Below are 13,941 nucleotides of genomic sequence, written 5' to 3' on the forward strand. Positions count from 1 at the left end.
CATGTAAGATGTCTCAAGGGCATTTCTGGACACAGATCCCAACATTTTTCATCATACACATTTTCTGAATGACTTTTACATGCTATCCACCAAGTCTTATCACAATTGGACCAAAATTGACCTCATATGCATGAAAAAACGCAAAGTTAGGGCATAGAGGCAATAATGGGCCATAGACCTACCAAATCTTGTTCAAATCACATGAAACTTGCACAACACATTCACCAACACATCACCAACCAATCTGTGTTGTCAGAAGCAAAAATTGGTGAAGTAGACATCCTACGTGTAGGATGTCTATTTGACTTTTTGGGCCTACAAAGAATGTTTGTTCATTCCAGATCCAATCCCATCATCATCACGAGCTCATATATCAATTTTGAAGCCATTGTAATCATTTTTGACCCCAACACCTTCAAGATACACTTTTGGAGCCCAAAAACACCACACAGCTCTTACAAGCATCAATCCTTGTCCAAATCCAAATCCAAGAGTATAGCCATGTTCCATAGGCCAAGGACTACCCACAGAATAAATCTCATGTCATTTTAATGAAAAAGACATCCTACGCGTAGGATGTCTCCAGCATAATTTAGGCCTTCTGTGCAAAGACTGACATCATGGGAGCCAATACCATGGTGCAAAGAGCCCATATACCAATTTTCAACCCATTTGGACATCAATTGCTACCTGTTATGGACTTTCTACCCAATTTGTGACCTAAAGCCTGAATCATCCCAAAAATCCACTTTTTGATATCCAAATCCATATCCAAGCACATAGCCATGTTCCATAAGCCATACACTACCATCATGCCAAGTATGAACCAATTCTGATGAAAAAGACATCCTATGCGTAGGATGTCTAAATGGAAAATTTTGGCCAGATTTGCACTGTGAGCACATGCACAGTTTCACAAGTTCCTTTTAAGCTTTATTTTCACTTTTCAAGTCATTTGGATAGTTAAAACTCAGTTTCTCAGCTAATATGAAAAAAACGCTAACTTCAGACTACTGAGTGCAACAGGATCTATGGCAGCCACGAAGTCACCGGCAAAGAAGAAAAGAATGACCATCAAGGATTACCTAAAAGAAGTGGAGCCCTTCGTCATACCAGAAGGAACACTAAAGCCCACCAGCACATGGATCCAAGAAGATCTGTTAGAGTCCAACGACCTAAAGATCTACCAAGGAGTATTTAAAGACACTGAAGGCAATATGATCGAGCTACCAATGCTGCCGCGAGAACTCAATGAGTTCGTTAGAAGCAAGATGGCCGAGTACTTGGAGAAGATTGATCTCCACGACTACTTTGAAGCAGTTTTGGTAGGGGTGGACATAAAGAGAGTATGGGAGTTTGTGACAACCATCAAAGAAGATGGAGTGGCCAAAGTAACAGATCTACAAGGCAGGCTAGAAACAGAAATAATCATCACTGAGCAGGTTGTAGCAGATGCACTAGACCTCTCCAACAAGGGGGATAGTGTAACTAAAAGAAGGGATGAGGTCAAGGTGTACAATGAGAAGAAAGGAAACTACACTTTGACGATATTGCCAACCCAAGAGTGGCAATCATGAGACAGTTGTACACCCAATACTTCCACATGTGTACGAAGAGGCCACAGAAGTACAGAATGCCGCCAGGTGCAATTGCCACGACATTCACTTGGGCAATGACGAAGGGCACCCCAAAGATAATCAATTATGCAGCGTATATACATGACAACCTAGTAAAGATGGGTAACAAGAAGCCAACATATATTGTGCCAGGAGAACTAATCTCTAAGGTGATTTATGGGGCACAGCACGCAAAAGGAAGATGGCCTGACCCCCCGTCTCAGAACAACTGGCTGAGGCTAAAAGAAGACAAAGAGGACGAGCCACAAAGAGCACCAAGGGTTGCCACAAGACTGAAAAGACGGCTAGAGCCGGTCCTAGAAGAGCAGCCCGAGCAAAAGAAGAGGAAGAAAGAGTTTGCGCAAGTGCCGGTGAAAGAAACAAAGTCACAAAAAGCGGCAAGATTAGAGAGGATGATGGAGAGCTTCAGAGCAGAGAGAGCCCTTAAAGGTGATTTAAGTGAACTCTGGAAGCCTTTTCTAGAAGCTATGTCGGGATCATCCCGAAGAGTGCAAAGGGATAGATTCGAGGATTATATCAATAATTTTGAGATTCTTGATGCCGCATCAGAGAATAGACAGCATGTACCTTTCACAGAGGAGGAAGTGGAGCAAATACGGCAGAAACTGATAGATGAGCAAGAGAGCCAAGAGAGAGAAAGAAAAACTAAAGCAGACAGAGATTTAAAGGGAAAGCCTACATCTCTACCAGCCAGACCTAAACCCAACCCACCGCCCTCACCACCTCCTCACAACCCTCCACAAGAAGATAAAGAGGCTGAAGACAAAACCAGAAGAACGGGAAGAGGCTAAGCAAGAGCAGAGCCAGGAGCCGAAGCCAAAGGAAGAGGCTAAGCCTCGAAGTGAGCAACAAGAGTCGGATGATTTGTATCACACATTTTTGGACCTGCTAGCTGCAGGGTACACAAAAGAAGAGGCTGCCACAGTCACATTCGACTTGGCAACAGGGCCTAAAGAACAAATGCAAGGCATCCGGTTAATAGAACTAAAAGAAATGGCCACAGATACAGTGGACCTGCACCCGCCCTCCAATGACTGGGATGTGGTGATGACGAAGCTAACCGGGTTGAGAGCGCAGTCCATGGCTTCAGAAAGTGAGATGGCAGCTCTCAAGGCCACTGAAGTGAAGATTAAGATGGAAATAGACACTTTACAAGGACAAAGCCAAAGGCAGAAAGAGAGAAAAGCGGAGCTACAGGCCAGCCTAGCAAGGGCACTGCAAAGATGCCAGGAAATGGAGGAAGAAAATCAAGCAGCAGCAAAAAGAATGCAAGGAGTTGAAGAGGAATGTCAGCAGCTCAGCAAATACTGATAGATGCCGAGAGGGAAAGAGATAACCTGACCCTACAACTGGCGGAAGAGTCTAAAGAAGTTGAAGCCATGAGAAACGCCAAAGAAAATGCGGAGAGGTCCTTGAGCTCAAGGACCAGCTCAAAGTGAAAGATCAGACCATCCAGAGGCTGCGGGCATCCCCTGCCAGAGTCCGAGCTACTAGCTCGATTCACATCACTACGAAAAGTCAACTCTATGAAGAACAGATGCAAGAACTTCAGAAGGAGCTGACTCTAGAGAAAAAGCAAAGATTGATGATGGTAGAAGGGTCTATTGTCATGCAAACAAGAATGGAAGAAGACCAAAAAGCCCTGCAAGAGGAAGTAGAAAGTATAAAAAGAAAGCTCGAGGAGGCGGAGAGGATAAACACCGAACTAAATGACCTCCTCGTGAATATGGGCGAAGAAGCTGAATCAGGAAAACAAAAACTCCTAAAGCAGATTGAGGAGCTGAAAGGACAGCAAGCAGGAGAGCAAGAGGGCACATGGCCAGCGGCCAATGAAGGCATTGATTTAGAGAATGTGGCAGATCCGGTGGACACACCTATGCAAGAGGAAATCCTAAAAGGATCCTCTCAAGAGCCACATGATCTAACACAGGAAGAGGAAGAAAGTTGCGTAAAGCAATAGAGGTGGAGATCAGAGAGACAACAAAGGAAGCCTTGGAGTGGAAGCAGAGGGTTTTCAAGTCCATGACCATCCAGAAGATTGACGCCAGCAACCTCAGGCGCGAATGGCTTCAACCCTCTCTCCCATATCTATTGTTGAAATATGAAGCAGCCACCATCAATAAGCGGATAAGAGAAGAGCCAACCGTACCACTTTACAACGCAGATACCTCCCAACCAGAAGGGGTCAGGCTAATTGATGACTCTCAGCCAAAATGGAGGAAGGCGTGGCTCACAAAGTACCCACAATACCTAATCCACTTGGTAGAGGCACCGAAAAACATCAGAGACAACCTCAGCTTTTGTCCTCTACCAAGGATCAAGACGTGGAAAGCCCAGGAGATCTTACAAAGGAGCCAACCCACGTGGCTTAATTACCCTAAGCTGCCGGGCTTGAAGGCAGGTGAGAGAAAAAGTGTCCAATACATGGTGAAAACCCTAACGGGCGCCATCAAATTGTTCACCGGCTCACCTGACCTTACGTGCATCATGATGAAAAAAATTTGCAAAACACTTTTAGCAGTATTTGAGACATTCAAGCCAAGCCAGGTGACAGACAACATCTTTTTCTTCCAAGATACTTACAGATGTGCCTATGATCTGTCTGGTCAACCTTCCAAGGAGGTGATACACGCACTGTATCAAAGGATAATGTTTCTACCATCCTATCACCTCCAGGCCTTTGAAGAAGCGTTCTACACAGGATTCTTCACACTAAACACAAATATTTTCGGCCCAACAATGATGAACCTGCATGCAAGATACGAATCACTAATCAAGATGCGTGAAACAATACGATGAAGAAGCGGACCAGCGGCCATGTCAGGGACGACATGAGCAAGGAGGGGGGGAGTGTTAGAAGCTGGACAAACCCCACGGAGACTAACTACTTGGAGGATTATCAATTTTGTAATTATTCATTTATTGAGGAAACCTGATTTTTCACCTTGTAAATATTGGGACTTACAGAAGTTTCTAGATTATATCCCAGTTTTGATAGATAGATGGAGTAGTTGGTTGATTTTGGAACTTTAGGGTTTGAGAATTGTAAGGTATATATACCACTTTTTGACCTTAATGAAAAACCTTTTGTCATTTTTAAAAACAAGTTTTGAAGTCTGTGAGTGAGCATACTGTGTACGAGAGAGAGTGTGAGCTTCATCTTGACGCTATGTGTGCACCGGTGGTTGGAATCGAGTGCTGAGAAGTGCAACGTGTTGCCCCCGACGAGAGCTACGCGCCGATACCTACATTGCGCGCGTACGGTCCGGTTTTGCGAGCTCCTTCTACGAGCTTCATTTGGTGATTTGGTGAGCATACGTTGTCCGATTTTGCATTGTAGCATATCCACACGTTCACATTGAGTAGAACTACACATTAGGCACTTTAGATTTCGGAAACGAAGACCTGCAAATTTCGGCCAGACATCCTACGTGATTTTGCACCGTGTGTTTTGGGTTGGGATTTTGGTTCATAGATCTTAGGGAGAGAGACCTATTGGTGTTAGTAGGGTCTCCTTCAAGTTCTATGGTGTTTCGAGATTGTTTGATGGGTGTTCGGCTCTAGAAAGCGTTGTAGGAAGTTTCCTCTTATGCACTCTTGAAGGCTGTGACTTGGACAATTGGTAGAGACCTCTGTAGGAATTAGTTAGGAGTCGGTCGAGTGTAGGTTGACATCTTATTCTTGCTTCCACGCGCCTGCAGGTCGAGCTTTGTCCTTAGCTGACATTATATGTTAGGTGAGTTCTCGCTGTGCTGACGTCCGTCGCGGCGTATCTGTCCAACAGTATCCACAAGTGGTTTTTGTTTCATGTTTGGTAGCTCATGCATATCATGGTTAAGCAAGAAGCAACCTACTGTGGGCCACTTCTAATTGTGAGGCCGAGTAAAGGGCAATCTTCACAGCTACGGTTGAGTGTGTATGGCTCAGACGCCTTATGGCTGATTTGGGTGTTGGACAAGACATTGCCAACACTATCTACACTGACAGTCAAAGCGCATTGGCAGTTGCAAGGAACCCACTTTTCCATGCTCGCACAAAGCACATTGAGGTGCATTACCAGTATGTCAGGGAGAGGCTCTCAGTAGGACAAATCGACTTGGTTTATGTGCCAACACGGGACAATCTTACAGATCTTTTCACAAAGGCATTGTCTCATGAGAAGTTCGAAGTTTTTCACAAAGCTTTGGGCTTACTCCCCTTTGTGGACTGATGATGTCCTGACAGGGCATGGCACTTCCCTCTACTCTAGGTGCCAGCTCTCATTCACCGCATCACTCCCAAGGGGGATTTGTTACCATATACATGTAATAGTGATGTGTGTGAACACATTTAGGATAGCCGGGGTTTTTTTTCCCTCACTAGGAGGTTTTTAACCCCGTGGATTGTATATACGCCCATCACTCTAAAGCTTTAAAAAATTAAAAGGTATTCCTAATTCAAAGGTTCCCTCAACAACAACAGAAACATTGCACTAGTATATAGCATGCCATAACGGGCACAATGACGAAGCACGTAGATTTGCAACAGTATCGACTGGACGTGAGAAGGATGGATACAACATTTTGTGAGAGAGAGAGAGAGAGAGAGAGAGAGAGAGAGAGAGAGAGAGAGAGAGAGAGCAATGACACTTTAAAGAGAAGAAAGCGCTAAAGGGAAAATGAAGGAGAAGAGAAACACAAATGGACAAATGGGAAATAGACCACCTCTTTATATGGACACAAAAGGTCTTTTGACTTTCCACCTTCATGTGTCTTTTCATTTCCTAAACTTCACCCTTCACTTACTCACTTAAGATGTTTCCAAATAATTTTTATTTTTTCGAGATTAGGGAGACCTAATAGGACTATCTTATCTTTCCATTGCACACTAAGTAATACACTCTCTATTGTGTGCCTTGAGCTTCATTCGTCTTCTCCAAGTTGTGTGTGTTCTCCTGCAACCCTAATTCCAACAATGCGGGTGTTCATGCATCCCTACCATAATATTTAAGTCTATATCTATATGACCTTCTTTATATAGATTGTAGCTCATGCCTTTTGGTTTACGCCTTGCAGGTTTATTAGCTTCATTTGCCTAATTTACACTAGACAACTTATATTTTCTTCTTCCAACATAAAGGTTTTCTTGCTTACTTCTCTATGATACGAACCAAATATTTGATGATAAAGTCGCCATGAAAGATAGAAAATACAATGCCTAGGAAAAATTCCACTGAGTTTGCATTACGGCAAACAAACTCCAATAAGGCGATACATAGAAAATAAGAATTAAGTGTACTAGGGAGAGATTAAGGAGACTGTCCTGGCGATCTCTCCTAATAATTTCTTATTAAACCATAAGAGTACACCAAGTATAAATGAGAAGGTGCAACAAAAAACTTATGCATAGGTAGAGTGGAGGGAGAGACATTAGATATGGAAGTTTTTCAAAGCATAAGACAACCAACAATGCATTGGACATAACAAGCTCTGTATGTGTGTGTGATTTTTTTCCTTTTTTTTTGGGGGGGGGGGGGGGTGTGGGGGGGTTTAGTGTCTCTCTTTACCCCTTTCACTAGTGCAATAATTGGATAAAATAGTTACAATAATAATAATAAAACATTATCAATTCTCATATGTTTTTTTGCATAATACACTTGTTTAACGTTGAGATGATGCGACTGCAAGGAAATAAACACATTCTCAGAAAAATGATGAGAATAGAAATAGTTGTGAGTTTGAGTCAAACAAATCATACTCTTTAAATAGTCAAAGAAAAAAATTGCTTATTTTAGTCCATTTTATATACAAGAAAGCAATGATTTTGCTTGCTCTACTTTGTTTGGCTGGACACAAATTTAATGTACATGAAATCTGACAAGAAAAATAGTCCACCACAGGCGAGAGATCAACAAGCTGTTGCATACTTTGTTATTTTGCATTCCCTTTGGTCCCTGTATATCTGTGACCTCCTTCCATCCTTCCGCATTCGTGACCCCCTCGGCACTCTGTCTTGGGGACCCACTCCTACGTGCATGATCCTCTATGTTGAGGAGCTTGAGGCAAGGGAGGGCATCATCATTCCGTGGTAGCAACATTAGAGAGGGGGGAGGAGGATGCTGTGATGATCCCACCCCATCCTTCTACATCGTATCCAACTCCTTTGCATCCAAATAGGTGGGCTTTGTACACCCCTCTCAACATGTGTCACGGGCCTCCAAGCAGCACTGGTTCATGCAGTCCCGAGCCACCATCTAAATCAAGAGAGTGCTCCTGATCAGATGGCCCTCCTCTGGTTCGAACTCCGTGTGAATGGAATCAATGATGTAATTTTTTCATCTTGACGTGCCACAAGGCCATGACAGAGTGACCAAACAATAGTCCACCCCTGCGTTAAAAGATGATGCCTCATGCCAAGGTACACAAAGGCATGTTGTCATGGTGTGCTCATGGGAGACAATATGGATGGGCATGCACTCTCCAATATATGGGTACATCCAATAGAGGGATGCTCCAATGACTAGATTGTAGTTTGTTGGTGATTTTCATGTTGGAAGTGGGGGATACAACACTAATCTCAATGCATTTCAAAAATTTTTATAGGAGAATGGTGTGGGCCACAGTTCCTCGACCCACATAGATGAGAAATATGGGTATCAACATGAACTGATGGCTCTTTTGGAGTAGGTGTGGGCTACAAGTTGATCAGATGTGGTTGTATTTAGTTGAGTGGCCTACTCTTTAAGACTTTTACGACTTGTGGATATGCTTTTTTTTTTCATGTCTCTTGTATCACACATTTTGTGATGGGTTCATGTTTTTCCATTGGTTGGTGTGGCTATCGTGCGTTTATGTAATGACCATGCTTGTGACGTAGTTAGTGCTAGCAAAGTTCATTTGAAGTCTCCCAATGCATCTTCTTTTGCTTTAAAGAATGTGAGGCATGCAAAGATCTTGCTTAGCACTATATAACTTGATAATGTTGGTTACAACATTGCATGTGATGACATTTTTTTAGAAGATCCAGAAAGAATCTCTTATCGGAGCTCGTGGGCCCAAGTTTGGGATACTTTACAAGAGCACACAACTCTTGGCTTGGAGAATTGATGATGGAAAACATATTGTACTACATAAGTGTAGGGGACGCATATTCTTCAAAGCTAGATAAGCATATAAGTTACGGATAGACTTCCAAAAATTTTCAATTTTAAACTATAAGTAGGAATGGGGGGGGGGGTAATAAGTTTTACTTGAGGGGGAAGGGGGAAAGGGAAAGGAGTTTGATATATACATCTCCATTGACAATTTATATATGAACTAGTACTAAAAAACTTCAAAAGAGATTTTTCCTACACAAAAGATTTAGCAACAATATGTGTTCAAAGAACCATAAAAAGTTAAAATAGGGATCTAATATAAGGGGTTTTCTTAGACTCTCTAGTGATAGGTGGCATGCTATTTTCTATAAAGAATGGATCCCTTAAAATCCATGGGCGATCAATTTTTTTTTTAAAAAAAAAAGGTACGACCGAAATTTGAAAGATGCCGCTAGGTATCGAGCCTTGGTCCTTACACATCCACACATCCACCTTAACCACTAGGTTACAAACCCGCTGGCCATTTTCAAATGCATTCTCAAATTAACCAAAGAAAATTATAGATACTCAAGAAACACATATTTTGAATATACATTAGACGAGGTTGGTGAGTTTATAAAGATACTATAGGATACATATAGCATGCATATAAGGTCATTATTTATAATCTCTTGAAAGCATGTGATATAGGAAACTTTTGATGAGTGATTGCTTCCGGCACACAACAAACGAAATTGTGTTACTTAGAGTGGTCCTAAATGTGCTCAATGGCCATACACGCATCTCTACATAACACAATGACAGAATTGGAGAGTCTCTTCCCCACACTAACTTGTGCACATCCTCCTTAAATAGAGCTCACCTCAAATGGGAGTTGCCTTTTACTTGGACTTGACTTTTGTTGTCCTCCAACACATAATTACATTGCTTGCTCAATATAACGAGTAGTTAGGGGAATTAAATAAAATACTTACGTGGAAAAAATAGTATGTTGAAAATTACAAAGGATAAACATAACAAGATGCATAAATTAGAGAAATTGGTGATAAATTGCTACAATTATTTACCTGATATCGCTTTGGTTCTAGAACTACTCTTGAGAATTGATAGGTGGCTTTGCACAAACCCTCAACCAAATGCACAAACTTAGGAATCTTTAATTGTGAGTTGGGTCTAGTGTGAATGTGGTGCAATAAATTTGAGAAGGCAAGTTAGTAGTATCACTTGCTATGTCTTGTGTGTGTATAAACAATCCAAATGCATCATGTTAACTTAGCTATATTGAATGCCAATTATGTGTAAGGTATTTGTCACACTTGAGTCGAGGCTATGAGCTTGGTTGGTATGTTCTGGTAGCAACCAACATCGTACCGAATTTGCGTGTGACAGTCGTGATAGCCTACCATGTTGAGGTTGCCCCAAGCTCAACATCTCCTTCCCCTTTGTCATTGGCCAATGATTAAACGCAACGTTTACAAGAGTTTTTGTCAAGTGTTTTGGATTGAACTATTGCATGATGCTCGCCCAAGTGCGACTCTTGTTGATAAACAATCACCATCCATACAAAAATCATTCCGCAGATGAATTGGCATCTTAGGGTCCATGTGTGACACCAGCCTACATGTATTTGGGGTTGAAAACGGTGAGTGAGGGGGCTTTTTCATTTATCCAAATGAGATGAAAGTGACTCACCATGGATGGGAGAGCACACAGGTAGAGGTTACATCTCGTCATTGTGCAGGAACCGAGCCTACTAGCAAGCAAGTCATTCCACAAATCATTCACGAGAGGGCGCTGAGGCTGGCGTGTTTAATTTAAAAAGTTTCGTGAGCCTTGCTTGAGTCCTTTGCTGGCCCCAGCGCACGACACAGAAGTGAGAAAGAGAGAGCATCTTTTTCGAAGGAACCCATGATCGTTTTCGGCTGCATTTCATTCCGTCTCCTCCCTTCAGCCTCGTCAATGCTGCCGAGCTAGCTTCAGTGACATTCGACAAGGCAAAATGAGGAGGGCTTTCCTGCTTGCGGCTCTCTTTCTCATCACATTCAGGCAAGCCAGCTCTCAGAATATGGCAGGTTTGCTTGCAACTCCTTGTGAATTTAATTCTCTACTTTCAAAACCAATTCCCGTCCGTTTGGACAACCTTTCGTGCATTGCTCACAGAATGCCATCATTTCCTGTATAGCTTGATCTTGCAACCATGGCAAGCTTCTAATTGTCTAAAGCACGCTAGTTTACAACATTCATAGGGCTGTGCCTTGCTCTGCCAAAATGCACTATGCATAAATTTATATCTTTGCTTCTCAATCTGGTAATGCTGCATCTTAAATGCAGAATGACTTCGCTCTAATCTAAAAAACATAGGCAGTAAACAAAATTACGAGATTGTCCAGCGATGCAGACATTGCTTTACGACAAATATTTTTTGGGAACTAGACAAAAATCATATTGGGGAGTTTTCAATTATTTTGATGGCGGGGGCGAGATCTATTCTGAATAGCAAGTTATCTATAGTATCATCAAACCTCATCAATATCTCTCATCTGTTGGATGTGCAATCAGATTGTTGTTAAATGAATAAGTCAAATGGGTTGCTCATGGGCTAGTGCCTGTGCCAGTGTTAAGGTGCTGCATACCAGAATGAGTCATTTGAGTTTACAAATAGCCATTGTCAAGCACTGGCTTTGCGTTTGCATACTGCTGGGAATTTGAAACAAGAGCATTGGTTTAAGACGTTGAATGTTTTCTTTGCAGATCCTCCCTTTACTGTCCGTATCAGCTGCGGATCATCTCAAAACATTCTACCCTCTGGTACAAATGCCATGTGGTCAAAGGATGAATTTTTCTCAGGTGGGAGTGCAGCAAATGCATCGGTTCGCAGTGGATACACTGCTGCCGAACTTAGCACTCTTAGGTACTTCCAAATTTCCGATGGCCCAGAGAATTGCTATAATATGTCAGTACGAAATGGACACTATGTAATCAGGATCTTTTTTGCTTATGGTCAAGTTGATAATTCAAACAAGGAGCCACTCTTTGAGATTTCTATTGAGGGCACACTTGTGCATTCTCTCAAGCAAGGGTGGAGCTTAACTCCGGACCTCTCCTATGCAGAGTTCAGAGCCTTCATAACAGATGAGGCTGCAACTATCTGTTTTCACAGCACGGGTCATGGCAATCCTTCTGTGCTATCTATAGAAGTTCTTCAAATCTTAGATGATGCATATGATATCGAACAGAAGTTTATTATTCTGAAGACCGTGCAACGTATCAGCTGTGGCTCCAAGGAATCCAAGTTTGGGGTGGATTATAGTGCTAGTGTATGGGGCGGTGATCGGTTTTGGGCCACAGATAAAGACTTAGACATGGGCTTAGCTACAACAATCAGCACAACACGTGGCATACAGCATGCATCTGATGCACCAAATTTAGTTCCAGAGGCAGTTTTCCAAACAGCATCACAAACCTCGGCAGGGTCTGCATTAACTTACATCCTGGATGTTGAACCAAATCAAAATTATTCTATATGGTTTTACTTTGCAGAGATAGATCCATCAGTCACAGAAAAGGAGCAGAGAATATTTGACATCCTCGTTAATGAAATTCCCATTTTTAGTGAGTTTGACATAATTGGCAAGGCTGGAAGTCCGTACACAGGAGTTATACTCAAAGCATTCCTACCAATCGATGGAAAAGTGCTGACTTTAAAATTCAGTCCACTCCAAGGTGGCATCCTTATCAATGGTTTTGAAATCTTCCAGGTCATACGAACTGAGTTCAAAACAACAGATATAGAAGGTAATTAGCTCTTGCAAGACTTCTCTTTTCCTGCTTTTGTAAGTACATACAGTACTTATTATGCTGTGCATCTGGATTTGTCCAGTATGGGCCTTGCAATCTTTAAAAACATCACTTGGATTACCCCCAAGGTTGGGTTGGAACGGTGATCCATGTGTACCTCAAGAGCATCCTTGGAATGGAGTGGATTGCCAATTTGACTATGAAACGGGAAGCTGGTCCATTGATGGTCTGTAAGTATCCCAATTCAGGAGGTTTCACCCCTTTTTTTCCCCTAAAAGAATAATTATAACTGTAGGTGGTCTTAAAGATGTCCATCACCTGGCTGTTTAATGGAAAGGAAAACCTCTATGAGGCTAGTAAAATGGGTGGGTGGGACACAGGATTGAGACCATCACGGAGAATAGGGCAGGACAAATGGCATGGTTGGGGCCCCATTTGCTCGGACTGTGACACGTGACCCTAGCCTACCAAAGAGATTTCCTACAAATCTCTAACAGGTATAGAAAGAGTTACAAAAAGAGGAATTGCAAATTGTGCACACCACCATTGGAAGAAGAGAAGATGAGGCAAGCTAGCCACCTCAACATCCACGTTGAAGGCATCCCTGAGAAAACAGACTCCACTCCCAAGTAGATGGCAAGACCCTTTGCAAGAAGCTTGGCCATGAGGAAGAGCATCTCCCCTTTAGAAGAGCTTGAGCCTTGGAGAGCTGGCAAAGACAAATAAGAAGAGGGCTCTTATCCTACAATTTCAGAGTGAGAGAGAGAGAACCGCTTTCGTGCGGAAGAGGGTGATATTACGCACTTTGAGCTGACGATCCCATCGCAGAGGCCTGTTTTATGTGGATCAGACTAGAGCAGCAGAGCTTCATGGGGGAAGCTTCATATACATTGCTTCTTTCTACTTCACTCACTCGTGATCAAAGTTTGCGATTGTGGGACGGGATGAAAAGGGACAAGACCCAATGGAGCAAGAGGGGGAGGAGAGGATGAACTCTCTCACCATATACATGCCTTGCAGAGGGGATCATGGAGTATTCTAGCCTCGGAGAGGTCTTCCTCATGGGAGACTTCAAGGGGTGGACACAGAGCAGACAGTGTGAGACATACGACTCTAAGGAGTGCATGATGCTACACCCTCTTCATGAGACAGGAGTCAATTCTTGACAAAATAGACACGATTTATTCTGATTTTCTATAAGGCTAAATCTACTTTCAGCTGTTCAGCTTTCATTAAAATTTTTCAGTGAGTTCAATAAGCCTCAACAATGGGTGGAAACTCGATCTGTGGTCAGTAGGAAGAAATGGCTCGCCTTTTAATTTCTGAGGGCCATAGTGGCCTTTGTTGATCATTGTTGGGGAGCCATCAAGAATTTGCTTCTGTGACTGATTTGATCTCTTCAGGAAATTTTGGTGACTGCTATTTTTTGTT

The 13,941-nt window shown here is 42.6% G+C and overlaps 1 protein-coding gene across 3 annotated transcripts in view; it reads left to right on the plus strand.

Moving 5' to 3' along the window:
* The first annotated feature begins 10,394 nt into the window (after window positions 1-10,394).
* The window catches only part of RLP4 (receptor like protein 4), a 44,317-nt gene continuing 40,770 nt past the window's right edge, over window positions 10,395-13,941 (plus strand). Inside the window, exons 1-3 of one of the 3 annotated variants that reach the window (XM_086512257.1) lie at window positions 10,395-10,758; window positions 11,464-12,507; window positions 12,593-12,740. In XM_086512257.1, coding sequence (XP_086368383.1) covers window positions 11,532-12,507; window positions 12,593-12,740 — 1,124 coding nt within the window. In that variant the 5' untranslated portion in view covers window positions 10,395-10,758; window positions 11,464-11,531. Of the gene's footprint in view, window positions 10,785-11,463; window positions 12,508-12,592; window positions 12,741-13,941 lie in introns of all 3 variants that reach the window. The other 2 variants (XM_086512258.1, XM_086512256.1) reach the window with 2 other exon arrangements.

Source organism: Adiantum capillus-veneris, chromosome 5, assembly GCF_014529385.1.
Source record: "Adiantum capillus-veneris isolate H3 chromosome 5, ASM1452938v2, whole genome shotgun sequence".
Taxonomy (NCBI): Eukaryota; Viridiplantae; Streptophyta; class Polypodiopsida; order Polypodiales; family Pteridaceae; genus Adiantum; species Adiantum capillus-veneris.